The 26,745-nt window shown below is 47.7% G+C and overlaps 1 protein-coding gene across 2 annotated transcripts in view; it reads left to right on the top strand.

Annotated features, from left to right (window-relative positions):
- The first annotated feature begins 767 nt into the window (after positions 1-767).
- ETFA (electron transfer flavoprotein subunit alpha) overlaps positions 768-26,745 on the top strand; it is a 73,182-nt gene continuing 47,204 nt past the window's right edge. For both annotated transcript variants that reach the window (XM_075006513.1, XM_075006514.1), the window contains exons 1-7: positions 768-908; positions 5,038-5,187; positions 9,892-9,973; positions 10,092-10,174; positions 23,773-23,872; positions 25,114-25,224; positions 26,561-26,662. In XM_075006513.1, the coding sequence (XP_074862614.1) occupies positions 768-908; positions 5,038-5,187; positions 9,892-9,973; positions 10,092-10,174; positions 23,773-23,872; positions 25,114-25,224; positions 26,561-26,662 (769 nt within the window). The remainder of the gene's footprint in view (positions 909-5,037; positions 5,188-9,891; positions 9,974-10,091; positions 10,175-23,772; positions 23,873-25,113; positions 25,225-26,560; positions 26,663-26,745) is intronic.

Below are 26,745 nucleotides of genomic sequence, written 5' to 3' on the forward strand. Positions count from 1 at the left end.
CAAACAGTAGGATTCCATTCTGATCTTTCCATTTTTGGGCTTCTCAGCCCACTCTATAAAGTGTGTGCTTTCTTCCCCAACATTATCACACAGGACAACCTCTCTGGTTCTTTTCTCAAATGATGTTTGTGACCCATATTCAAATCCTTCACGATGGAATTGGCATAGGTGCATATAATATAGTGCTACGTAAGATGCCAGAAATACTCTGCCCGTAAAAAAATCTGGCTGCTTCAGAAACCCTTGCATTGCAACAGCGGAAATGTGTGCGCGTTAAAAGCATGTCAACCCAAGAAAAACTGACGCTCAACCCCCCCTTAATATTAATACAAACCCCCATTTCATAAAGCTGACATCCCTCAGTGTGGGAGCAGCGTCCCCTCAAGTTTAAATGTCTTGCCTGGGACAGAGGCGAGGCTGAGAGCAGCTGGGGTTGGGTTTGGTACAAGGGTTGGCCTGTGCCCGGGAACCTCGCCGGGAGAGGGAGTTGCTCGATTGGCGGGAGAGGAGCACCACGGCTGGCGAGGAGGCGGCCTCGCTGGGGAATCCCGACCAGGCTAAGCTGCACAGTCCGGCCGTGGCGGAACCAAACGGGTGTGAAGGGCGGAGGGGGCGGGATGGGATGGGATGGGATGGGACGGGTTGCTACGTATGTCCCGGACGTGCAGCGCCCCCCTGGGCTCCCTACTCGCTGCGAGGAGAGGCCAGGCAAGACACGTCTCCCCTCCACCGTCCGGCCTCCTCTCATTGGCTGCCCGCTCTGACCAATGGCGGTAGGAAGGATGTCAAGTCGCGTTGTTCCGTCCCAACTCTCGCGCGATCGCTGCCTCGCCAGCGCAGCGCGAGGGGGCCCGGAGGGAGTCGCGGTGATGTTGCGGGCGGTCGGCGCTCGGCGCCTGAGGCGGGCGGTGAGTGCGGTCGGGGCCCACTGAGCGGGGCACACCTCGGAGAGCCCTTCCCCCGCTGGCCGGCCCCCTCCCGCCGCCGCTGCGGCCGCGTACCTCGGACTGGGCCAAAGGTCGCTCAGAGCCGGGGAGGAGGGGCGGACGCTGCCGGGGTTCCCCACCCTGTGCCCGAGCCCAGCGACAGCCTGCGCGGCGGGGAGCTGCCGGCCTAGGCCCTTAGCCCGCCCCTGCCGGGGCTCGTCCTCCCGTTCTCCCAACCCTCCCGGGCTGGCGCTGGGCGCCCGTTCTGGGGTCCGCTGTGCCTACAGTTCCTGCCGTCTAGCCCAGGGGAGGGCAGGATCAGCTCCGGCGCTGGACCCGGCCGCCAAGTGGTGCCCGGTCGCCCAGCTGTTGAGCAGAGCGTGCCAGTGTTATAGCCCGCGAGTGTTCAGCTGCTCCCCTGCCCCTTCCACCACCTTGTCCATTTGCAACTGACCTGCCACTAGGAGTCTCCTGCCAGCTGTGCAGATGGGGCAGGGTTAGTGCTGAAGTCAGTGTGTTCCCTGTACCTCATCTCTGCGGAGCAGGGCTCACGTGGAGGGTGGGGAGGAGAGCTGCTTCTTTGTGAAGTATGGATGGTAAGTGACTCACTCAGGAGTTTCAGAGAGGTGGTGCAGACCTGGGCCCCTGGGAGATAACAGAGCAAGACAGATTTCGCTTAAGAACAGGGGGACTTCTCTCAGAAACTTACACAGTACACAGATTCTTTGTCACTGACACGAATACCCAGTCTGTGCCACACACAGTCACTGTCACATACACACTGCAGCATGTACTCGGCCTGTGTCATAAATTCTGTCTCATGCACAGTGATTCTCTTTCACACACTCTTGTCTCTCTGTAGTCCCCAGCCCCAACCCTTTTGCCCAAGCTCTGCGGCTTCTGGGGGGCCAAGAGCAGTCCTTTGAACATTATCAAAATTCGTGGAGTGGCCCCTCTGCAAAAATTATTGCCCACCCCTGCTCTAGCCTAAATCTCCCTTGCTATAAACAAAGTCAGTTGTTGCATCTTACCCTGCCTTTGGTGGACCAGGAGATCTGTCAATGACTGGTAGGTCTTTGGCGTTTTAAGACAGCATAAGTGAGGGAAAGAAGCAGCTCAAGAGGTTTACTGGTCTAATTTACATTGCGCTAGGCACAGAATTGCCTTTCTCATCATCTGGACACCTTTGACAAGCTCTGTAAAAATACAACTCTATAAGTTGCATATCTCATTTCAAATTATGGCTTACGTTGAATAATAAGACATTTGTCTCATAGCAAATGGCCAAAAATTGTTCTAGTCTGCATGTATTGCAACCAGTAATCAAGGACTCTCATTTTCAGTGATTAAAATCCCTGTGTTGCCCAGTGACGAATGAAAACAAATTTATTGCAGACTGGACCTTCTAAGAGTTTTTAGAAGGTTGTGTATGTGTCAGAGAGAGTCTTAACTAGATTTGTGGTGGTAAAATAGTAAGTGTGAATATGCTTTAGTGCTATAACAAAATAGGGAGTTCATTTTGATCCTGAGTGCACTCAGCTCCAGTTCATTGCAGTGGGAGTTGAGGGTATAAACAGGTTGGATCTCCCTGGTCTGGGACCTGTGGGACCTGACCCATCCTGAATAAGGGATTGTTGTCCAACCAGGGGAGGTTCCCTGCTTCTGACCCCTCAAACTGCTCCCCTTCCCTTCTGCTTCCACCCTAAACAGCCCCCCTACTCTGCCTGGGGTGCAAGTCCTGGCCCTGGCCTGGTTGCTGGTCCTGACCCAATTCTGTCCCCTGCTGGGCTATTGGAGGCTGGGCCTCACTTCAGCTGCCACTCTGGCCCTGGACCCTCAGACAACACTTCTGCCCTGGGACACTCTGGGTTTGGTCCAGCAAGACCACGGATGTTGCTGGATGAGAAAGTCCTGGATTTGTGAGGTCCAACTTGTATTTGCTTAAGCAGTTAGAGCTTAAAGCAGGCATGTCAAACTCAAAGCCTATTGAGGGCTGCACAAATGAAAACTGATAGCTTTCAGGGCCACCAAGAAAATGTAATTCTTATTTTATATTATTTTTTCAGGTCTTGTTTGATGATAATACAGTAATTTTAATTGAGAATTAGTAGTTTATATAAATTTTATTGTTTTATACCTTTTTTTAATAGTTCATAAAATTTGAAGTGTAAAATTATTTGCTTATATATATTTTAATTTACATATATATTTGAGGTACTGTATGCCCTGGACATCTCCCTGGCACTGGAGCTGATGAGTGGGGCTTCATTGTCCATGCCGGCTCCCCGTCCCGAGCCTGCCAGGGTTCCCCTGGCCCTAACTAGGTTCCCTGGGTTGGAGCTGCCAGTGGGGCTCCGCTCCCCTGCCTCCTCTCAGTCCCGGGGCTGCTGGGAGTCCCCTGCCCCTGTCTGGGTCCCTGGGGCTGGAGCTGCTGGACAGGTCTGGGAGGGCTGCTGGGGTTCACCGAGCCTCAAGCCAGTCCCCGGGGCTGAAGCTGTTGGTGGGGCTGGGAAGGCTGCCAAGGTTTCCCCACCCCAGCAGGGTCCAGGGGGCTGGAGCTGCCAGTGGGACTTTGTGCCACAGCCAGCTCCCAGCCCCAGGGCCAGAAGAAATTTGATGGGGCCACATGTTTGACATGCTTGGCTTAAAGTAATTCAGTTGGGAGGTATGCATACAAAGTGAGAGCTGATCACTTTTATAAATTAGGTCATAGCAAGATATTTACTTTGTTGCATCATAGTTTGTGTTCAGGCTTCTATGTTTCTAAGCTTTACATTTAGGTAAATACTCAGGGTTATTGGGTCATTTTTGTTTATATATCATTAACCAGTTAATTAGTAACAGAGAGTAAGCCGTGCTAGTCTATACACTATCAAAACAAAAAGCAGTCAAGTAGCACTTCAAAGACAAGCAAAATAGTTTATTAGGTGAGCTTTTGTGGGACAGACCCACTTCTTCAGACCATAGCCAGACCAGAACAGACTCAATATTTAAGACATAGAGAACCAAAAACAGTAAGCAAGGAGGACAAATCAGAAAAAGATAATCAAGGTGAGCAAATCAGAGAGTGAAGGGGTGGGGGGCAAGATCAAGAATTAGATTGAGCCAAGTATGCAGACGAGCCCCTATAGTGACTCAGAAAGTTCCCATCACGATTTAAACCATGTGTTAATGTGCCGAATTTGAATATAAAAGTCAGCTCGTCCACTTCTCTTTCTAAAACGGTGCGATAATTTCTCTTCAGTAACACACATACCTTGAGGTCATTGACAGAATGCCCCATTCCATTAAAATGTTGACTAACTGGTTTGTGGATCTGGAGTGTTTTGATGTCTGTTTTGTGCCTGTTGACCCTTTGTCTAAGGAAGTTAGAAGCCTGTCCAATATACAAAGCATCTGGGCATTGTTGGCACATGATGGCATATATGATGTTAGTAGAGGAGCATGAGAAAGTGCCCGTGATTCTGTGAGTAACCTGGTTAGGTCCAGTGATGGTATTTCCAGAGAAGATATGTGGACAAAGCTGGCAGCGGGCTTCATTGCAGGGAAAGGTTCCAGTTAATTAGGGTTGAAAAGAATAATCTCATATGTGCAATACTGTCCTTACAGAAGTAATGCATTTATTGTATTTCAGTACTATCTGAGATATAGTGAACCAAAGCAGAGTAGATTGATTTAAATCAAGTTACCAAAAAAGCTAAGGCTGACGGTGCTTAGAGTGAACATTATTTTGGAGTAAGCTTCATTGAATTCACTGGCACTTACGTGTTTTGAAAAAACAAATGTAAAGTGGAGTTCTCTTGGAAAATCTGAGTTATGCTGAAGTAAGATAGGGAATAGACTCATGGCATTACCATTATGCCTGTGGCCATTATGCCCCAAAATAAGGGGCACGTGTTTACTATAAAATAAAAAAAAGGCACTGTGGCAACTAGCAGCTCTAGATTTTGCTTACTGCAACTTTCTGTAGTGTATACTTGACAGATTCTAAACCAAATAAACTAATTAACTAAGCCATGAGGATTAGCTAATATAATACTGTTTCTAGCAACATCCATATTTTGTTCCTCCAAACTTTAGTGTTAACCCTACATGTGTTTCTTTTTCTAAGGCCTCATTGCTCCAGCGATTTCAGAGTACGTTGGTAATAGCGGAACATACAAATGAATCTCTCACACCCATTACACTTAATGCTATCACTGCAGCAAAGCGTCTTGGAGGTGAAGTGTCTTGTTTAGTAGCTGGTACCAACTGTGACAAGGTAAGAAACTGGATTATTTTTCTATCCAGTTGTGTTTAAATTACAAGTACCATTAAGTAATACCGGTTGAACTGCCGGCATGAATACTGCGGCATGATTTTAGTTACCTGGATGTCTGCTTACTGTAAGTATGGCCAGGTTTCCTATGATCTGCATATTTTTTATAGCTCCAGTCCTGCGTCTCTGTGCTATTATTTAGCTCTATGTTAACCCTAAATGCCATTTAAGAAACCAGCAAGCAGTGGAAGTGCTGGCAATGCTGCTAAGCATAAGCCTGGTTTTTGTGGTTTATCTTCTTTCTTTCTTTGTGCAAATATAGTAAAATTGTATGACAAAGCTAACAGTTTATGAAGAGGTGATAAGCCTTGGCTAAGTGTAGGCTTATGTAAGGTGCATCAGTAAATCATACATTATTAAGCAGCACTGCAAAGGTTCTGTGTATTTACCTCGGTGAAATAAAAGTAGAGACCCACTTGTAGTATGGCAAATTTTCTGGTTTGGCACCAGTCAGGTTCCAAGGGTGCTGGACTACAGAGGTTCAACCTTTACCAAACAAGATTTGGGTCAGTTTGAAGAATAATGTCGATGTAGGACTAGCTAGGCCAATGGTTACTAGTCCCAAAAAACTGTCGTGTTTTTAAACTGTTGCTCATTCTAAACTGAAAATATGGATTTGGGTTTTTAAGTTGGCAGAGTCCCTTTTAGCTTTACTATCTATTTTAAAAGAAAATAACATGAAGTTTTTATAAATTTCAAGGCCAATAGAAATGTTAAAATATCAGTTTAAATAGCTATTTTAAAAATATTTTCCTGTAAAGTGTGAAGTCCAGATATTACAGCACTGAGAATCTGAAAGCAAAACTTGCTTAACTAGCTTATAGCCCATTCTGTGAAAATAGCAACAAGTAAACAGAACATAAGGAATACAAGTAGAACTTGAAAACAACCTCACTGTTAATAATCAAAGGTGTTACTAACGTAAGAAAATGTTTACAATGTATGATTGAATGTTTAACTGTAAGGTTTGACATATTTTTAGAGAACGAACGTCTTGTTTGCTTGCCAATAACTTTGCTTGGATCCTCTCAAGAGTCCATTGTAGACCAGTTTTGTTATGTTGTCACTAAGGATTTTAGCACTTGACACTGATGTACCAATACAATGTAAATGTGGAAATGGTGATGATCATGTCTTATTACTTGTAAAATTAAACTAAGTTACTGCAGAGTAGTTTTTGTTGTAGTGGCAAGTAATATCTTGGGCATAGAACTATACATGTGGCAAATGCTATTATTGACACTTGGCGTTGTAGCATCCTTTCCAATCACACCAGGAGGAGAGATTATAACTAGATTATAAAGACTTGTAAACTCAAGACCTGACATGTAATAAGTTTCAGAAACGTTGGTTTGATTCATGTTTTTTAACAACTCCATTGGTATCCCTTTATTTCGGAGACTTTTTGCACTCAGCTAAAACATGGCGGGTGAAACTTGTTCTCTTTCAATATTCGGTGTGTTTTGTGTGGTGGTGACCCAACTTATTCTAGAAAATAATACTGCGTTTAAGGTGAGATTTCTTTTTAAAGTTGTAAGACTGTGTATAGGTGGGTTAAAAATCATAATACAGTAAACCCTCGAAATGCACGACTTGAGTTGTGCTTAACTCACATTAACATGAGTTAAGCATAACTCAAAGCCTCTCTGCAGCTGACTGCCTGCGAAGCTCCCCCAACTGGGGAAAGCCAGGCAGGCAGACAGCCACCACCTCTGGGAAGCCAGGGAGAAGCCTATTTCCTCGCTCCCTGCCACTCTAGGAGCCAGGAAACCGACCAGGCCTGGTGGCATGGTCAGGTTCCTGGCTCCTGCAAGCTCATGGGAGCGTCAACCAGGCAGCCATCTGGTTCCTGTCTCCTGTGACTTGCTTGAAATTTGAGTTACATGGGGGGGTTGTGAGGAACGCAACCCCCGCGTAACTTGGGGGTCTGCTGTGCATAAATAGCAGTTATATAGTGGCCACTTTGGTTTTATCTCTTATGCCCTTTTTTGCGGTCGGGATAAAACTGGTCTTCAGGAAAACCAGGCAGTAATGTAGGCTGGAGTAATGCAAGTGTCTTATCACAATTCTGTCATTCTACCGCAATGCATTTTACAACAACTCTTTCATATCTTAAGTTTTACTTCTGTGAATCAAACATAACAAAACCATAGGTGCAGATTTGAAATTCTATAGGAATTCAACAGCTAATAATGTCAAACTTCAGTACAAAAGATGTCTGCTGCAATTAATAAGAGGACTACATCACTGCTTGTTTTTCTTGGCACTTGCAACATACGTCTATAGCATTGAAATACAAGGCAAAATTCATTGTCTGGGTTTCGTGAAAGAAGGCCAGGAGACACCTGATAATGGGTTTTAATTAGGGCACAACTTTATTAGACAGGTGTCTGGGTCTGCTCAGCAGATAAAATTCACAGTGCTGGTCAATCCCTGCTTCTTTAAATAATTACCCAGGGTTCCACCATCCCTATTCCCCACCCCTGATTTCTATTGAGGTCCCCCAGCCTGCTCATGGCTTGGACCTTACCATTCACCACCCTCATAGGAGAGTGAAGGTGAGCTATGAGAATGATTTTCTCCCTGTGTGATAGAGTAGGGATCCACGTGTGTGTATGTGTGTGTCTCAGAGAGGGTGTGGGGTTCCTGCTGAGGGTAACCTTGGCGACCAGGTGACACCTTTGTATTGCAGACAAAGGAGGAGGTGGAGCCTGAGGAGTTTGAATTGGAACTGGGAGTTGGAAAGCAGTTAGTCTGGGCTGGGAGAGAGAGGGAGACAAAGGAGAGGGCAAGGCACTGGCTCCGGGGGCCCTTCAGGACCTCCTCTCCCCAGTGTGGATTGGACTGGTTGTCTCTGATTGCTGTACTGACTCTTGTAAGACTTTGTGCCCTGTCAGCTAATAAACCCACTGTTCTGCTGAGTGAGAGTCACTCCTGCCTGCAGATGGGATGCGGAGCTTGGGGACCCCTGAACCCCACCACACCCTGTCATACCAATCAGAGGAGTCCCTGTTTCCTCCCCTATTCTGTTCCTTTATCCCACACCTCCTTTTAAGTCCTTTGTAAAGCCATATTTCTGGTCCCTGGATGCCTTCCCTATAGAGTACCTGCATGGGACATCTACCCAACCTTATGAAATAAGTTATGACAGAAATCTTACCACTTTTTTTTCTTATCTGAAAAGGTCCTTCCTGATATTTGCTCTGAGGAAGGTGAAACACCTCACTCCAGTGAAACCAGTCTGGTGGTGCAGTAAAAATTCCTTCCAGCGCCCTCTTAAAAAAGGAGTAACTAGTACGATGCCTACAGTATAACCCAGGGGTCTGCAACCTGCAGCTCTCTTCAAAGATTTCTTTGTGACTCCAAAAGCAATAATTGCAAATTTTTTTTTTAAAAAAAAAAGCCCTCCTGATTATTTTCAATAAACTGTGAACGTCTAAAAGCCCAAAAATTAAGAGCACCCATCCAAATAGCAACAATACGTGATCTTGAAACATTGGATGACTGCTAGCATTCCCGAGAGAGAGAGAGCAGTTTGGGAGTGTAATTCAGGAAGACAGTGGTACAAATACACGTGTAAGGTGTGAGGAAATAGAATACGTAAAATTTGTGAACATCCTGCAACAAACATGTATCACATTACAAATCGTTGTGTGTTCACTGTTCTTAAAATAAGTGTTATAAAGATTACGGTTTGATGTTATTTATTAAGGACCATCTTGTGTTCATACGCATTACGGCTCTTGAATTGAGTTTTTTACTGAATTGGAAAAAATGGCTGCTCTTGCTATTTTGGTTGCCGACCCCTGGCATAATCCAATCTTCACCTTCACTAGAGGAGGGAGAGTGGGTGGTTGGTGGTTTTGCTTGTTGTGCGGAACAAAATGGCTTCCCCTGCCCAGTGCTTGTACCTTTTATACCTTTTTGACCTCACATTCCTGAGGGGTGAGTCAGTGCTGAAAAAACTGTCTGCTGTCCACCTCTCTGACCTCATTCTCCCCCCTACATCCTCTGCCATAAAGCAGAACTGTCCTTCTCCAGTAAGCCCAGGCAGCCCCTTCCCAACTTAATTATAGATTTATTGATTTTCAGAGGAAGTAACTTTAAGCTCTTGAATAATTAGATGAACTCAGTTGAAGCCATTGTCTGTATATTTTGAATCAGTTGTTAATGGCTGTTCATATAAATGTTTATCATCTTGTAGGGGTTCTCTTCCACCTTTTAAAACACAGATTGCCTCTTAGAATTTGTTGGAACCTGGAGTGCCCTCCATGATCAGATAGCAGTTATCTTTCATTCAGATTTGCGCTGACTACTCCTCCATCACAACAGAGGTGTGGTTGAGCCAAATCTGAGCGTATGGCACTGTGACCTGATGCTTGGCATCACAGCTTTTATGTAATTACAGAAGTATTTGAAGGCTCATTCCCGCACCTGTTTAGAATTCTGATAGCAAGGTTATTGTACACTACTGTTTACATGAGGCCAACATGTCTTATGATGATTTCTTTTGTAGTGTTAGTCTTACTCAAAAATTGTGTATACTTGTGTTGGAGAGGAAGCATAACCAGCTCCCTGGGGCACGAAGCTCAATTGGGCCTGTAGATGCTGGTGCGATACTTTATAATAATACTTTTGTAATCATAGGTGGCAGAAGAGCTCAGCAAAGTACAGGGTATTGCGAAAGTTCTAGTGGCTCAGCATGATATATACAAAGGATTTCTAGCAGGTGAGCATTATTGTATATAGCTTTCGGGCAAAAATAATCTGCTGTCACATAGCAAAGAAAACTGTAATCGGAAATATAAATAATACTGATGTAAATGGTGACATGTATTTTTCCTCAGAGGAGCTGACTCCATTGATTTTGACAACTCAGAAGCAGTTTAATTACACACACATCTGTGCTGGAGCCTCTGCCTTTGGGAAGGTGAGGAGATAAGAAACACATCTGTATTATGTAAGAGGCTAAGAGCTCATTATGTGTGAGTGTGAGTTAGAAATTGGTGGAAGACCTCTCATATTCTGTAACTATGCTGGACTTTTCTGAAATGTTACAGCAGCGTAAAGGAACAATTTAAAGCAAGTATTTAATTCTCACTAGTCATAGTATAAATTTTGCTTTGTATGTGGATGTTTAATAAAAATAGGAACTAGAAATTTGAAATCATTTTGTATTTAGAAAAGAGAGAGTAGTATAAAAAGCTGATTGTGGTAGCTCTTACTTTAGAAAAAGCAAAGTTTTACTTGTATTCAGTTTTGTGGTTTGCACCTGTGAAGTAGGGATAGCATGCATGCCTTTTAGCATTAAACTATCCTGGCTTTATTTACGTGTCTATGGAGTAAAGCAGACTAGAGTGTAGAAATATTTAAATTTTGCATGAAAAACACTAACTGTAACTTCCAAATTTTATTATATATAATTTTAAAATGAAAATACAACTCTGAGTATTCTTTTTGCCTTTCACATAAGCATTCCATGACTAATTCAGTTAAGCTTCCTTCAGATCACTTTTCACTTGTAATCGGTATCAATCCTTTATACATTGTTATTTTCATTCATAGTAGTGCTCTAGATGTGTTTTGTCCCAATGCAAATTTTCATGGCAGCTTTGACCTGATATTTAGCTGGCTAGAAATGGCTGCTTTAGTTTTCTTGTCCTAAGAGCTTGGTAATAAGAGCCTACTCTCCCATAATACCGCTTAACATAACTAGAGATATCTGAAGTGTGCCCTTACTCTGTGTATGTTGTACCAAGTCAGGAGGAAGAACTTAACCCTTGGATTCCTTATTACATACAAGATGTGTGCTTCTTAGCCTTCTCCCTGTTGCTTTTACATATAACTACACTTTTTGTAGTAAACTATAGACTAAAGTGTCCTTTGTAAGTTTTGTAATTTTAATATATTTTCAGTTGCTTTTCTGTCTGCTGAAATACAGATTTATTCCTCACTCTTTGTATTTGGGCACTAACTTCTAAATATATTCAAACAAACAAACAAACCCCAAAACCTTTCTTATCAGAATTCAGCAATCCATAACTGTCCATTTTGTTAGCAAATGGCATCTGTATTCAGTTTCAAACTATTAAAGCAAACAAGCATCATAATTCAACATATTGGATTAAGGGTTTACTTACTGTAAGTCTCATAACATTTCTAATGTTGTTACAGTAATGGGCTTTCATTTAACCACAAAGGCTACTTGAGTAGCCATCCAAGAGCCTATAGTTTTCTGTGCCTCTCCACATAGATAGCATTGCTTCTTCTTCGAGTGGTCCCCGTGGGTGCTCCACAGTAGGTGTCGGGCTCGCCCCGGCGCCGCAGATCGGAAAATTTTTAGCAGTCTCTGTCGGGTCGCGCATGTGCCAATGCGCGCCGGTCCTTCGCGCGCCTTTGGTCACGTGCGCAATCCGGTCCCCGCCAGTTCCTTCTCAACCGCCAACAGCTGCAGACAGATTCCACTCCGGCTCCAACTGTGTTTTTATTTTGTTAATCTTGTTAATAGTTATTAGTTTGATAGTTTAGTTAGCATTGTTAAAGTTGTTCCGTTAAATGTAGATATAGTTTTAAAAAAAAAAAAAAGGAGAGAGAGGAGAACGGAGGCGGCTGCCTTAAGCGGTCTGCTATCCTAAAAGCCGCAAACGTTATCTTTTTTCCAGGACTGATTAGCTGTTAAGTGCCCTATTAACTTTCAAAGACTTAAGCGCCCAGGCCGAGATGTCCTCGCCGGGGTTTAAGAAATGTGCGTCATGCCATGAGGCCATGCCTGTCTCAGATGAGCATAGTGAGTGCATTCGTTGCCTCGGGGAGACCCACGTTCCACAAAAGTGTCCTCACTGCTCCAAGCTCACAGCCAGAGCCAGAAAGGACAGGGAAATGAGGCTGAAAATAATTTTATTTGATAAGGTCCTCCAACCTGCACCATCGGAGAAGCCCCATAAAGAGGGACCTTCAGGGTCGCACAAGAGGAAGGCGGCTTCCCTAACCTCCTCTGTACAAAAGAAAAGGAAGCTTTCTCCAGCTCGATCCTTGCTGGTAGCACCTGCGAGCAGGATGAGCGGAGCACAGGGCTCTGACCCGCGGGCTGCTCAAAGTGGGATGACTGTAGCGCACACAGCTGTGCCAGGGCCTCCGACCATTAAGCAGTTGGCACCGGGGGTGCCGCAGGCGCCGGAATGAGCGGCACTGACTCCCACGGCACCGAGCCCTGCGGCACTGACGGCACTGGAGCAGGGGTACCCGGCATGGGACCCAACGGTGCTGGAGGGAGCTACCTGTGCGGCGCCGTGCACAGGGGCACCGAGCGCGGCACCCACAATGGCGTCAAGGTCCCCGGCACGGCAGGGGGCGGCGCCTGCTTCGCAGGGATGGGGAAAAGTAAAAGCCAAAACCCGGCACCGCAGCCCATCCCCAGAGGCCACCTCATTGCCGTTATCGCCTAGCTCCACCCCAGAAATATATTGGGCAGCAACTCCAATGGCCTGCTTCGGACCTCCATCCCCGTTCCTTCAACCACCATCCCACTGGCTCAGACAACCTTCACCAGTCTCCAGTAGGAACCCATATGAATACTATCACAGAGCGTCTCCGCCACTCTGTGTCATCGTGGAGGTCACACTCGTCTAGACCCCATGCGTATGTTTTCCAATCGTGGTCCAGATCATCATCACTGGGCCCTTGCCCCTGCTGTTATGGCCGTCCCTACCATACTGAACACCGGCACAGGGGGTCCAGGTCCAGGGGTAGATCCCCACCCACACCTCACCAGCACCCCTTCACACAGTCTCACTCTGTGAGAAGAACACAGCCTTCCTAGGGGGACGTTGGTCCACAGGCCCTGGACCTCCCCTCTGAATCCTCAAAAGGGCAAGCATATGGACAAATCCAGGAATCGGAGGAATTAGAGGAGGTATATCATAGCGACGCCTCTTCGTCCTCCCCACGTGAGGGGATTGTCCCTGGGGATATTTCCCCCCCAGACGACCTTAGGCAATTCCAAGAACTATTCAAGAGAGTAGCACAAACACAGGACATTCACATAGTGGAGGTGCAGGAGAAACATCATAAACTCCTGAAAAATTTAAGACCCCCGGCTTCATCTAAGATCGCTATCCCACTAGATGAAGCGCTTATGGAATCAGCCACCAACATATGGCAGACTCCAGCCTCTACCCCTCCCACAAATAAGAGGGCGGATAAGAAATACTTTGTTCCAGCCAAGGGCATGGAATTTCTGTTTAGCCACCCCCAACCAAATTCCCTGGTAGTGGAATCATCACAGCAGAGATCCAAGACACCCCAATATAAATCAGGAGGGTCAGAAAAAGATGCGAGGAAATTAGACACGTTCGGTAGGAAGGTCTGTTCTTCTTCGAGTGTCCCCGTGGGTGCTCCACAATAGGTGACGGGCTTGCCCGGCGCCGCAGATCGGATCTTCCAAGCAGTTTCTGCCGGACCGCGCATGCGCCGGTGCGCGCCGCTGCCTTGCGCGCTCCTGGCCATGTGCGCGATCCGGTCCCCGCCAGTTCCTCTTAACCGCCGTCGGCTGCAGACGGAATCCGACTAGGCTAAGGCCAAATAGCGTATTCAACGACTTTATCTGTTTTTCTTTAAAGTTTTTTCAGGTACTTAGGCTACTACAAGTTAGCCGGTTGTTATTTTGTAAAAAAAAAAAAAAAAAAAACAACAACAACAAACAAGCTACGAGAGGGACAGCTCAGTCCAGTCCCAGTAACAAGCGCTGGAGGCCAGGAGTTAGGGCCATCAGCCCTCCTGCTGAGGCAGGCCATCGGACGGGGAAAACGGCACAAAGAAGGTGCTAAGTACCCACTTAAAAACTCAAAGACTCACCAACAATATCCTCTTCAGGCTTTAAAAAATGTGAGTCCTGCCGAGAGGCGATGCCAGTGTCCGATGGGCACAGTCTATGCATAAGGTGCCTGGGGGAGTCCCATGTGGCACAGAAATGCGCCTTCTGTGCTAAATTAACGACCAGAGCACGGAGAGACAGGGAGATGCGGATTAAAATGCTGCTTCTTGATAAGGCCCTCCAGCCAGACATGCCGGAGCGGCCGCAGCAGGAGGGACCCTCCGGGGCCCTTAAAAGGAAAGCTGCCTCCCTCACTCCATCAGCGCAAAAACGGAGGAAAGTTTCTCCAGCCTGATCCCTGCCGGCAGCAACAGTGAGCGGGACGGGAGGAGCAAGCAGCCCCCAGCCGCAGCAACAGCTGATCGGCGGCGGCACGGAGAGCCACGTGGAAGCGGCTCAGCCTCCGATAATCAGCCAGCCGCCCCGCACCGCAGGCAGGGCGGCGGCTAAGCAAGCGCCGGTACCGGCAGCACCGCAGACAGCGGCACCGACCCCCAGGGAACCGGCGGTGCAGAGCGCGCAGGCACGTAGCCTGCAGGCGCAGAAGGACACCGCACGTGCGGCACCGCCTTCGAGCGTGCCTAGCACGGTGCCGACGGGGCCGGGATCCCCCGCGCGTCAGGGGGCGGAGTTACCTCCTCCAGGGAGGGGGAAGGCTGCACACCAGAGGAGGCATTGCAGCCCCTCTCTGGACAGGGCTGTGGAGCTGCTTTCTCACAGCCCTCCGCTCATGTTGCAGACTCCAACCAGAAGGCAGGGGTCCCCCCTAACCTACCCGGAGCCCCCTTCTCCATTTTTACAACCAGCCTCACCATGGCTGGCACCACCTTCACCCTTCCTGGGATTTGAACCGCTGGACTATTACGCGAAATCGCTCTCTCCAGTGTCTCGACGATCTCCCTCCCCCAGATGCAGAGGGTACGCACCAAGGGAATGGTCAAGGTCACCTTCCCAGGAACAGTGCCTCTACTGCCATGGTCGCCCCTACCACGCGGGGCATGGACATCATCGGCAATCTACTAGGGAAAGATCCCCACACACTACCTCGTACCCCCGAGGGCAATTGCGATCGAGGACAGAGACTCAAGCATCTCAGGGGGGACTGGTCATGGAACCCCGAGATTTTCCCTCGCAAACCTCCAGCGAGAGGGTGTACCATCACCAACAGGAACCGGAAGGGTCCAGAGAGACGTACCCCAGCGGTTCCTCGCTCTCCTCCCCGGACGAGGCCACGGCCCTGGGGGACGTCCATCCTACGGACGATCTCAAACAGTTTCAGGAGCTGTTTAAGAGGGTGGCCTTCACGCAAGGCATCCAGACAGCAGAGGTGCAAGAAAAACACCATAAGCTCCTCAAAAATTTGAGACCTCCAGAGTAGCAATACCGCTTGATGAAGCGATCTTAGAGTCCGCCACTACGATATGGCAGACCCCTGCAACTATTCCGCCTGTCCAAAAGAGAGCGGATAAGAAATACTTCGTGCCGGCGAAGGGCATGGAGTTCCTGTTTAGCCACCCACAGCCAAACTCCTTGGTGGTGGAGTCCTCGCAACAAAGATCAAAAACATCTCAATTTAAAACAGGGGGAACAGACAAAGATGCCAAGAAGCTAGAGCTGTTCGGCAGAAAGGTCTACTCCTCCTCCACTTTAACGTTGCGAATGGCAAATTACGCAGCGCACTTGGCGAACCATAATTTTGACAACTATTCCAGGTTAACCTCCCTCATGGACTCGATTCCAGAGGACAAAAAGCCGGTCCTCAAGGCCATAGTGCAAGAAGGCTACGCGACTGCGAGGATGGGAGTTCAGATTGCTTTGGACGTTGCGGACACAGCAGCACGTTCCACAGCAACTGCAGTGGTGATGCGACGGGAGTCCTGGCTCCAGACCTCGGGTATACCGAGAGATCTGCAGGCAAAGATAGTTGACCTTCCCTTCGACTCGCAGAAGCTGTTTGCTGAATCAACTGACTCGGTCCTTCATTCCAGTAAAGATTCAAGAGCCACACTCAGGACCCTGGGGATTTACACCCCTCCATACACAAAGAAAAGGTACTACCCTCAGCAAAGGCGGTACCAGTACCAGCAACAGCGCCCCCAGTATCACAGGGGTTACGAGCAAGGGCGACATCAACAGCACCAGCAATACAGAATTCCCAGGCGACGCTCACAACAGGGCCGTGCGTCCTCGGGGCGGGGCCAAAGGCCACAAGTTTGACATACAGATCCAGGGCTGCGCCATCACTACCATCGCACAAGGTCATCCGAAGTGGCTATTTCACCATCGCCTCCGACCATTCTACGACCAGTGGCAAAGGATCACCACAGACAAATGGGTGCTGGAGATCATAGCCACGGGGTACGCCATCCCCTTCCAGTCGCTCCCACCGTCGCGACCTCCACCCAAGCCCCACCTCCAGGAGGCCTCCCATGTAGCCAGGCTCAGGCAGGAGGTGGCCTATCTCGTGCTCATAGGGGCGGTGGAAAGGTGCTGGAGCAACTGCAAGGAAAAGGGTTCTACTCCCGGTATTTCCTAACGGAGAAAAAGACAGGAAGCTGGAGGCCCATCTTAGACCTTCGCGGCCTCAACAGGTATCTGCGCAAGCAAAGTTTTCGGATGATCATGATTGCCTCCATCCTTACAGCACTGGACGATGGAGACTGGTTCGCAGCCCTCGATTTACAAGACGCGTACTTCCACATAACCATCCATCCGGCTCACCGGCGATTTCTCCGGTTCATGGTAGGCAACGAACACTTCCAATACAAGGTCCTACTGTTTGGCCTCTCCTCGGCCCCCAGAGTCTTCACCAAGACCTTGGCAGTGGTGTCAGCCTACCTGCACAGACAGGGGGTATTTATTTTCCCGTATCTGGACGACTGCCTGCTCAAAGGGGCCTCGAAAGGGGAGGTTCTCCGCATGATACGCGTCACAGCAAACACGTTCTCCTCACTTGGCCTGGTTATCAATCTGGCAAAATCAAAAATAGACCCCACACAGGACATAGAGTTCATAGGGGCTCGCATAAACTCGGTCACGGCGAGAGTATACCTACCAGAGGCTCGCTTTCGAGCCATCGGTTCCCTCGTGCAAGTCATCACCTTCAGCCCTATGGTGCCGGTCTTGACGTGCTTGCAGCTGCTGGGCCACATGGCAGCGGCGACGTTTGTGGTACAGAACGCCAGGTTGCACATGCGCAGCATGCAGCACTGGCTGGCGAGTGTATACAAACCGGCAGTACACACCGTTCACAGGGTGGTGTCACCCACAGCCGGGGTGTGCAAATCCCTGCAATGGTGGGTAAACCCCAGGAACTTGCTAACAGGGGTACCCTTCCACCAGCCGCAAATATCGGTTTTTCTCACTACAGATGCCTCCCTCATAGGGTGGGGAGCGCACATGGGTGAAGAGGTGACTCAAGGACTGTGGTCACCTACGGAGCAGTCACTACACATCAATGTACTAGAGCTCAGAGCAGTGTTCAACGCCTGCAAACACTTTCGAGACCACGTACAAGGCAAAGTCGTCGGGATCAGTACAGACAATACCTCCACCATGTTTTATATAAACAGGCAAGGAGGAGCTCGATCCCGTGCCTTATGCGCGGAAGCAATCCGCTTATGGAACTGGTGCATCGCCCACGATATAATATTGAAAGCCTCATACTTACCGGGTGCGCACAACGTGAAGGCAGACCAGCTGAGCAGGCGTTTTGCACTCACACACGAGTGGCAGATCTGTCCCGATCTGCTACGGCCGATTTTCCACGCATGGGGGTTTCCCCAAATAGATCTGTTTGCCACTCAGCACAACAAGCAGTGCCCACGATTCTGCTCCAGAGCAGGACTGGGCTGGGGGTCCCTGGGGGACGCGTTCGCGATCCCGTGGGGGGGCCCCCTGCTTTATGCGTTTCCTCCCACAGTGCTGATCCACAAAGTTTTGCAAAAAGCCAGGAGGGAAAGGGCCCGGATGATCCTGATAGTCCCAACGTGGGATCGCCAACAATGGTTCCCCCTACTCCTGCGCATGTCAGACCGTCCACCGATGCCTCTTCCGGTGGCGCCGGATCTGCTCACGCAAGCCCAGGGGTCCATAGTGCATCCGCACCCCCACAGCCTGCGACTGCAAGCGTGGTTAATCCATGGCTCAGCTCCTTAGAGAGCACATGCAAAGTGGAAGTACAGCAAGTGCTAGAAAGTAGCAGGAGGACTTCCACTAGGAAGACCTACAAACAAAAATGGACTCGCTTCACGGCTTGGTGTTCTGCCAAACAGCTGGCCCCCCTTTCGGTGCCTATACCTACAATTCTAGAGTATTTACTGGACCTCAAGAGAGGAGGACTCTCGCTATCCTCGTTAAAGGTCCACCTTGCCGCCATCTCGGCGTTCAGACATGAGGAGGAAGGGCCACACGGTGTTCGCCCACCCTATGGTTACCAGGTTCCTCAAAGGGTTGGTAAACCTCTACCCCCGTCGGAAACCGATTCCACCTTCGTGGAACTTGGACCTGGTGCTTACCACACTGATGGGACCACCGTTCAAGCCCTTGGCCACGGTTTCCCTCCGCCTTCTTACAATAAAGACGACCTTTCTTCTTGCAATTACATCAGCTCGTAGGGTGAGCGAGCTCGCGGCAGTCATGGCAACGCCACCCTGCACTGTTTTTTCCAAAGAGGCGGTAACCATACGGCTGCATCCAGCCTTTGTTCCCAAAGTTTCTTCTGAGTTTCACATCAACGAACCTATTGTTCTACCCTCGTTTTATCCAAAGCCTCATAACTCCAACGAGGAGGCGCGCCTACACCTCCTGGACGTGAGGAGGGCGCTAGCCTTCTACGTAGACAGGACCAAGTCCTTCCGGAAAACGGATAGACTCCTAGTCTCCCTCGCTCCCAAATCGAAAGGAGAGGGTCTCTCCTCGCAGAGAATCTCGAAGCACATTGTATCCTGCATAAAAATGTGCTACGAGCTCAAAAAGACTCCTTTATCGGCCACTCCCAGGGCTCATTCCACCAGGGTGGTGGCGGCATCAACAGCCTTTTTCAAGGGCGTTGCGTTAAAAGACATTTGCAGAGCGGCGACCTGGTCATCCTACGACACCTTCGCCAAACATTACGCCCTTCACAGGGTATTCCAAGAGGATACCCGTCTCTCTGCAGCGGTCCTCTCGGGGACAAGCTGCACATAATCCGATTACCCACCTCCTATCTTGGGTTACTGCTGGGTAGTCACCTATTGTGGAGCACCCATGGGGACACTCGAAGAAGAAAGAGAAATTACTCACCATGGTAACGGTGGTTCTTCGAGATGTGTCCCTGTGGGTGCTCCACTACCCGCCCATCCTCCCCGCTTCGGATCTCTGTTAGTGTTTTGCAGGGGCACCCGAGGCGGTTGGTCGAGGAACTGGCGGGGACCGGATCGCGCACATGGCCAGGAGCGCGCAAGGGAGCGGCGCGCGCCGGCGCATGCGCGGTCCGGCAGAAACTGCTTGGAAGATCCGATCTGCGGCGCCGGGCAAGCCCGTCACCTATTGTGGAGCACCCACGGGGACACATCTCGAAGAACCACCGTTACCACGGTGAGTAACTTCTCTTTCCTCCTCTACCTTAGTACTCAGAATGGCAAACTATGCAGCACACCTGTCAACCTACAACTTTGACAATTATTCCAGACTTACTTCCCTCATGGATTTCCTTCCAGAGGATAAGAAACCGGTGCTGAAAGCGATCGTCCAAGAGGGCTACGTGGCCTCACGAAGAGGAGTCCAGATTGCCCTGGACGTGGCAGACACGGCAGCATGCTCCACAGCCACAGCAGTGGTAATGTGTAGGGAATCGTGGCTCCAGACATCTGGCATTCCCAGAGATCTGCAAACAAAAATTGTAGACCTTCCATTTGATAAACAGAAGTTATTCGCAGATTCAACTGACTCGGTCCTACACTCCAGCAAGGACTCGACAACCATGCTTAGGACCCTGGGCATATATACCCCTCCGTACAGGAGGAAAAAGTTTTACCCCCAGCAAAGGCGCTACGCTTATCAACCTCAGCGTACGCAATACCAAAGGAGCTATGACCAAGGGCGCCACCACCAGCAGCAACAGTATAGGGCCCCCAGATGACGCCCCCAGCAGGGTTGCGCACCCTGGGGGCAAGCCCTGAGAGAGCAAGTTTGACGGGTATGTTGAGGACTGCAATATCAAGACCATCCCTCAATGCCAATCCCAGCACATGTTCCATCATCGGCTCAAACCGTTCTACTCTCAATGGCAAAACATCACCACAGACAAATGGGTACTGGAAATTATAGCCACGGGATACACGATCCCCTTCCAATTGCTACCTCCACCGAAACTGCCCACCCAGCCTCTCACGAGACAAGGTTAAAACAGGAGGTAGACCATCTTGTGTTCATAGGGGTGGTGGAGAGAGTTCTGGAACAATTCCAAGGGAAAGGGTTCTACTCACGGTACTTCCTAACAGAGAAGAAGACAGGAGGCTGGAGGCCAATCCTGGACCTACGGGCCCTCAACCGGCACCTGCGCAAACAGCATTTCAGGATGATTACAATTGCCTCCATACTTATGGCATTGGACGATGGAGACTGGTTTGCAGCCCTCAACTTGCAAGACGTGTATTTTCATATAACTATTCACCCGGCACACAGACGTTTCCTCCGCTTCACAGTAGGCAGGGAGCACTTCCAATACAGAGTTCTTCCGTTCGGTCTCTCTTTGGCGCCCAGAGTGTTCGCCAAAACACTGGCGGTAGTATCAGCTTACCTACACAGACAGGGTGTGTTCATTTTTCCATACCTGGACGACTGCCTACTGAAAGGGGCCTCAAAGGCAGAGGTCCTACACATTCGCCTTGTTGGGCCTAATTATCAACCTCTCGAAATCAAAGACCGAGCCTACGCAGAATATAGAGTTCATAGGGGCAAGCATAGACTCTACTACATCAAGAGTATACCTGCCTGAGGCCCGTTTCCGCACCATCAAATCCCTGGTACAAGTGATGACGTACAGCCCCACAGTGCCAATCCTAACATGTCTACAACTGTTGGGGCACATGGCGACCACCACGTTCGTGGTACAGAATTCCAGGCTGCATATGCGGGGCCTGCAGCATTGGCTGGCGAGCGTTTACAAACCAGTAGTCCATACCATCCACAGGGCAGTATCGCCCACAGTGGAGGTGCGCAAGTCACTGGCATGGTGGGCAGATCCCAAAAACTTACTGGTAGGGGTGCCCTTCCACCAACCACAAATCGCGACTTTCTTATGACAGACGCATCCCACAAAGGATGGGGAGCGCACATGGGCAACAAAGTAACTCAGGGGCTATGGTCCCCCGCGGAAAAGACATTGCACATAAACATACTAGAACTCAGAGCAGTGTTCAATGCGTGCGGACATTTTTGGAAATACCTGCACGGCAAAGTAGTGGGATAAATACCGACAACACCACCACCATGTTTTATATCAACTGGCAAGGAGGGGCCACATCCCGTGTGCTATGCGCGGAGGCGGTCCGGTTGTGGAACTGGTGCATTGTCAACAATATAACGCTGAAAGTCTCATACCTACCCGGTGTCCACAACGTGAAGGCGAACCAGCTAAGCAGGCGATTTGTGCTCACGCACGAGTGGCAGATCCGTGCTGATCTGCTCGGACAAGTTTTTCACAAATGGGGGGTTCCCCAAATTGATCTGTTTGCCACTTACAACAACAAACCATCCCCTCAGTACTGCTTCAGAGCGGGCATAGGACAGGGATCCTTGGGGGACGCCTTCACGGTGCCATGGAAGGGCCCTCTACTCTATGCGTTCCCTTCCACGACACTCATTCACAAGGTTCTAGAGAGAGCCAAAAGAGAGAGAGCACGCATAATACTGATAGTCCCAATCTGGGACCGACAGCAATGGTCTCCTCTGCTTCTGCGCATGTCATGCCGCCCGCCACTCCCCCTACTGGTAGTGCCGGACCTTGTCACACAGGCTCAGGGGTCCATAGTGCACCCACACCCTTAAAGACTCCGCCTACAGGCGTGGCTAATCCATGGCTCAGCCCCTTAGAAAGCATGTGTTCGGAGGGAGTGAAACACGTCTTGGAGTCCTGTCGAAGGACGGACTTCCACCAGAAGGACTTACGCGCAGAAGTGGAAACGATTCATCTCCTGGTGCTCTTCCAAGCAGTTGGCTCCTCAGGGTGCCCCTATAACTGGAATTCTAGAATACCTGCTGAAACTAAAACAAGACGGACTCTCCCTATCCTTTATAAAGGTCCATCTTGCTGCTGTATCAGCATTTCAACATAAAGAGGAAGGACCAACCATATTCGCCCATCCTATGGTCACACGGTTCCTAAAGGGGCTGGTAAACCTGTACCCCCCTCGGAAACTGCTATCGCCGTCATGGAGTTTGGACTTGGTCCTCCGCACGCTGTCGGGACCACCCTTTGAACCATTGGCCACAGTAACCCTCCGGCTACTTACCCTGAAAACAGCCTTCCTTCTCACCGTCACGTCAGCCTGCAGGGTGAGCGAACTCGCAGCAATAATGGCAACACCATCCTGCACAGTATTCTCAAAAGAAGCGGTGATCTTACAATTACACCCGGTTTTCCTTCCAAAGGTTTCCTCAGAGTTCCACATTAATGAACCAATAGTATTACCCTCATTTTATCCTAAGCCTCGCAACTCTAGCAAAGAGGCGCGGCTGCACCTGCTAGACGTAAGGAGGGCGTTGGCCTTTTTACATAGACAGAACTAAGCCCTTCTGGAAAACGGACAGACTCCTGGTGTCTCTCGCACCCAGGTTGAAAGGGGAAGGCCTATCCTCACAAAGAATTTCAAATCACATCGTATCCTGCATAAGACTGTGTTATAAGCTGAGTAAGACCCCTCTGCTAGTTCTGCGCAGGGCTCACTCCACCAGAGCGAGGGCTGCGTCGACGGCCTTGTTCAAAGGCATCGCATTAAAAGACATCTGCAGAGCGGCGACTTGGTCATCTTACGACACCTTTGCCAAGCATTATGCCATGCACTGGGTGTTTGATGAGGATACACGCCTATCAACAGCAGTCCTATCAAGGGCAAGCTGCACATAAGCGGACACCTACCTCCTTAATTGGGGTCACTGCTGGGTAGTCACCTACTGTGGAGCACCCACGGGGACCACTCGAAGAAGAAAGAGAAGTTACTCACGTGTGTAGTAACGATGGTTCTTCGAGATGTGTCCCCGTGCGTGCTCCACTACCTGCCCATCCTCCCTGCTTCGGAGCTCTGTTTTCGTGTTTTTCAGAAGCATCCGGGGCGGTTGGTCAAGGAACTGGCGGGGACCGGATCGCGCATGTGACCGAAGGCGCGCGAAGGACCGGCGTGCATTGGCGCATGCGTGACCCGACGGAGACTGCTAAAAATTTTCCGATCTGCGGCGCTGGAGCGAACCCGACACCTACTGTGGAGCACCCACGGGGACACATCTCGAAGAACCATCGTTACTACACAGGTGAGTAACTTCTCTATTCAGTGCCTTAACTTCTTTATATATCTTAATTATAGTTTATACACCAAACTGGTTTATTTTAACTTTCCTTACATATTCAGGTTACTACCCCTCAGTATTTTGCTAACTTTTCATATTTAACATTTTAGAACCTTCTTCCCAGAGTGGCAGCTAAACTTGATGTTGCCCCTATTTCCGATGTTATTGAGATTAAATCTCCTGACACGTTTGTGAGAACCATTTATGCAGGTGAGCCATACAAGATTCTGCTGTACAATAAGGATCCAATCCTGTTTACCTGTGTTACTAAAACGCCAATTTCTATACCTTGAGATATGTAAGGAGTTTCAAGATAGCACCCTAAATTGCTGTGGTTATTAAGAATTTAACTGGAAACTGGAATTTATTTTAGTAAAAACAAACAATCTGAAAAACCAAACCAAAACACACACACACAGAGCATTTTCCCTTGTATTATAGGATTGTAGCTCAGATCTGACATTTTAATTAGCAGTCTCTGGTGGTGATTTTCATGCATACTGTATTTCTCTGTTAATGTACTTCTGATCAGATTTAGCAAAATATAAGATTCAGATAACTGACTTTATTTAATATGGCTAGCATTAGTTCTGATTTCAGATATCTGTGAGGTTATTTTTCCTAGTTATGCAGGCATTGATCTGATTATTTGTAATATTTAATTGGCTTTCTTTAGTCATTATTTGTAATCTTTGGCTCAAGTCTAGTTCTCTAATGCCTGTCTTACTCTTGTGATTTATGTTTTTCAAATTTAGACATGAGCTCATTAGCTTGTTTTTTACGTTAGTGTGGCAGGATTTGCCTTCCTTGAGCCCATATAATATCTTAAGATAATGGTGATACTACATTTGAGATGTGACATCAAAACCTAGATGAATTTTGGTACTATTTAAGTTGCTTACTTGTAATTCAGGTTTAAGGGTTTTTTTTTTAATTGGTTGCTGGTATTCTAGCATTTGTTTTCCTTTCCCCAGTATCCCCAATTGAGAGAGATTAGTCGGTTAAAATATCGAAAATCAAATATTGGGCAGGGTTGGTTGGTTGGTTTGTTTTTAATTCTGTCATCTGACAGTTTAAAAGGCCTGTTTGTGAAATGGAGGCTTTTCATACTGTTGTGAAGTCTTCAATCTTGCAGTTATGATAATTGAAAATAAAAAAAATACCTGAAAGCGGAGCGCTCTCTTGAATGCAGTTGTACTGTTCTGATTGGAAGTGGGAAAGGCACACTGTCACCACTGGCATTTTTCTTAAATCTTGTGTGATATGTACGAAATGCAAAATGCAGTTTTAAGCCTGAAAATTTTCTAATTTTATTGACCTAAAACTGCAGTTTTAGGGAGACCGTCTTGTGCTCATTTTGTTTTTTAACGCTGCATTTTTGACTAGAAGTACTAATATTTCTGGTTATTCACTGGTGCTCTGTTATATTTACAAAACACTGTCTTTTCTAGGAAATGCTCTGTGTACTGTGAAGTGTGATGAAAAAGTAAAAGTGTTTTCTGTACGGGGAACCTCTTTTGAAGCTGCACCATTGAGTGGTGGGAGTGCTAATGTAGAACAGGGTGAGTGTTTTCTTTGTTACATTTTCATCATTTGGTTTTAGTGTTGCACAGAGTGTAAAGTTCACAAAATTTCTTATCCCAGTAAACTAACTATAATGATCTTTATGTTGTGCTTGAGAGAATTTTTTTTTTAAAGTTTTGCCCACTTTCCAGGTAAGGGAAGAGATGTATTGCCTGTCCGCTGGCCTTTTTTCCTTTTCTAATCACACCTGTCTAAATACCAAGTAACAGTTCACTTACCTGCTTTATTGCCTTGTGCTGCAACAATCTGTATTTTCAAGTTGTCTGTATTTAAAGTTGAACCAACTTGCTTAAATTGGTGCAAAACAGTATGAACTTCAATAATTTGGTTTAATCCAGTTCTCTGGCAGCTTCCATCTCAAGATGATTTCTTATCACATTGAGATAAATTGATGAACAGATTTAAATCAGATTGAATATCCAAGACTGTTTTTTGCACCACTTTTGAATAAATTATGTTTTCAATGAAAATCACTGCAACTTTGAATACAGACAAGGCCATAGTCACATGTCTCCTTTCTGGTATGGTACCATTCAGGATGCTTCCATGCATCTACCAGAGGGAGTCAGTAACACCATACAAAATATTTCTTTTTGTCATCAATGATGATGTTAAGGCTGAGAAGTTACTTCCTCTAAATCCTTCTCCAGCATTCACTCTGTCAGCTCAACTCTGATCAATAAATATTAGCAAGTTGCACTGTCATTAGACCAATTAGCCATCTTGGCTTACTTTTTAATAGTAGTTGTGCTGCTTTTGCTAGGAAGATACAATACATGTGCAAATATTACAATCCTTCATTTTAGTCCAGTTTTAATATGCAATATGAAAATAGTTTTCAGTAAACTTTGTATGTAGCACTACAGATACATGTAAATGAGCTATAAATGTAAATAAGAGGCAGTGTTTCCTCTAGTTTTTTCTATCCGTGTAAATTTGTTATGTGCACCAAGACATGTGGCTGTGCATCACCAATAGAAGCAAATGCTGCTCACTGTTTTTGTCTGGCAGCACTCTGCTAATAAGTTGGTGTCACCTTAATCTCTCTTGAGTGGCTGCCCCAGGACTCTGCTTACCGAGAACACTGATAAGGAGGTGAAGTATTTTAGTGCCTAATAAATGAAATTGCAGCTCCAAGATCCTAGGGCAGTTCTGAATAGAATTATTCTGGAGGCATATGAATGGAATTAGTACTGTAGTGGACTCCTGTTCAGTTGATTTCTTATGTACCACTTTAGCTTAAAGCAATAAAAATATTTCAGAGTTTAAAAAATAAAGTAACATATACTTTTAAAAATGTTATTACATAAACAGTAACCGCTCCATCACCGGTTGGTCAGTCTGAATGGATCGAGCAGAAGCTAACAAAAAGTGATCGTCCAGAGCTCACTAGTGCAAAAGTGGTTGTCTCGGGTGGTAAGTAGATAATGCTAAGTTTTAGTTCAACTAATAGTTATAGTCAGACTCCTTCTTTGACCTGCTCCACTGTGTTTAGATAT

This window comes from Carettochelys insculpta, chromosome 12 (genome assembly GCF_033958435.1).
Source record: "Carettochelys insculpta isolate YL-2023 chromosome 12, ASM3395843v1, whole genome shotgun sequence".
NCBI lineage: Eukaryota > Metazoa > Chordata > Testudines > Carettochelyidae > Carettochelys > Carettochelys insculpta.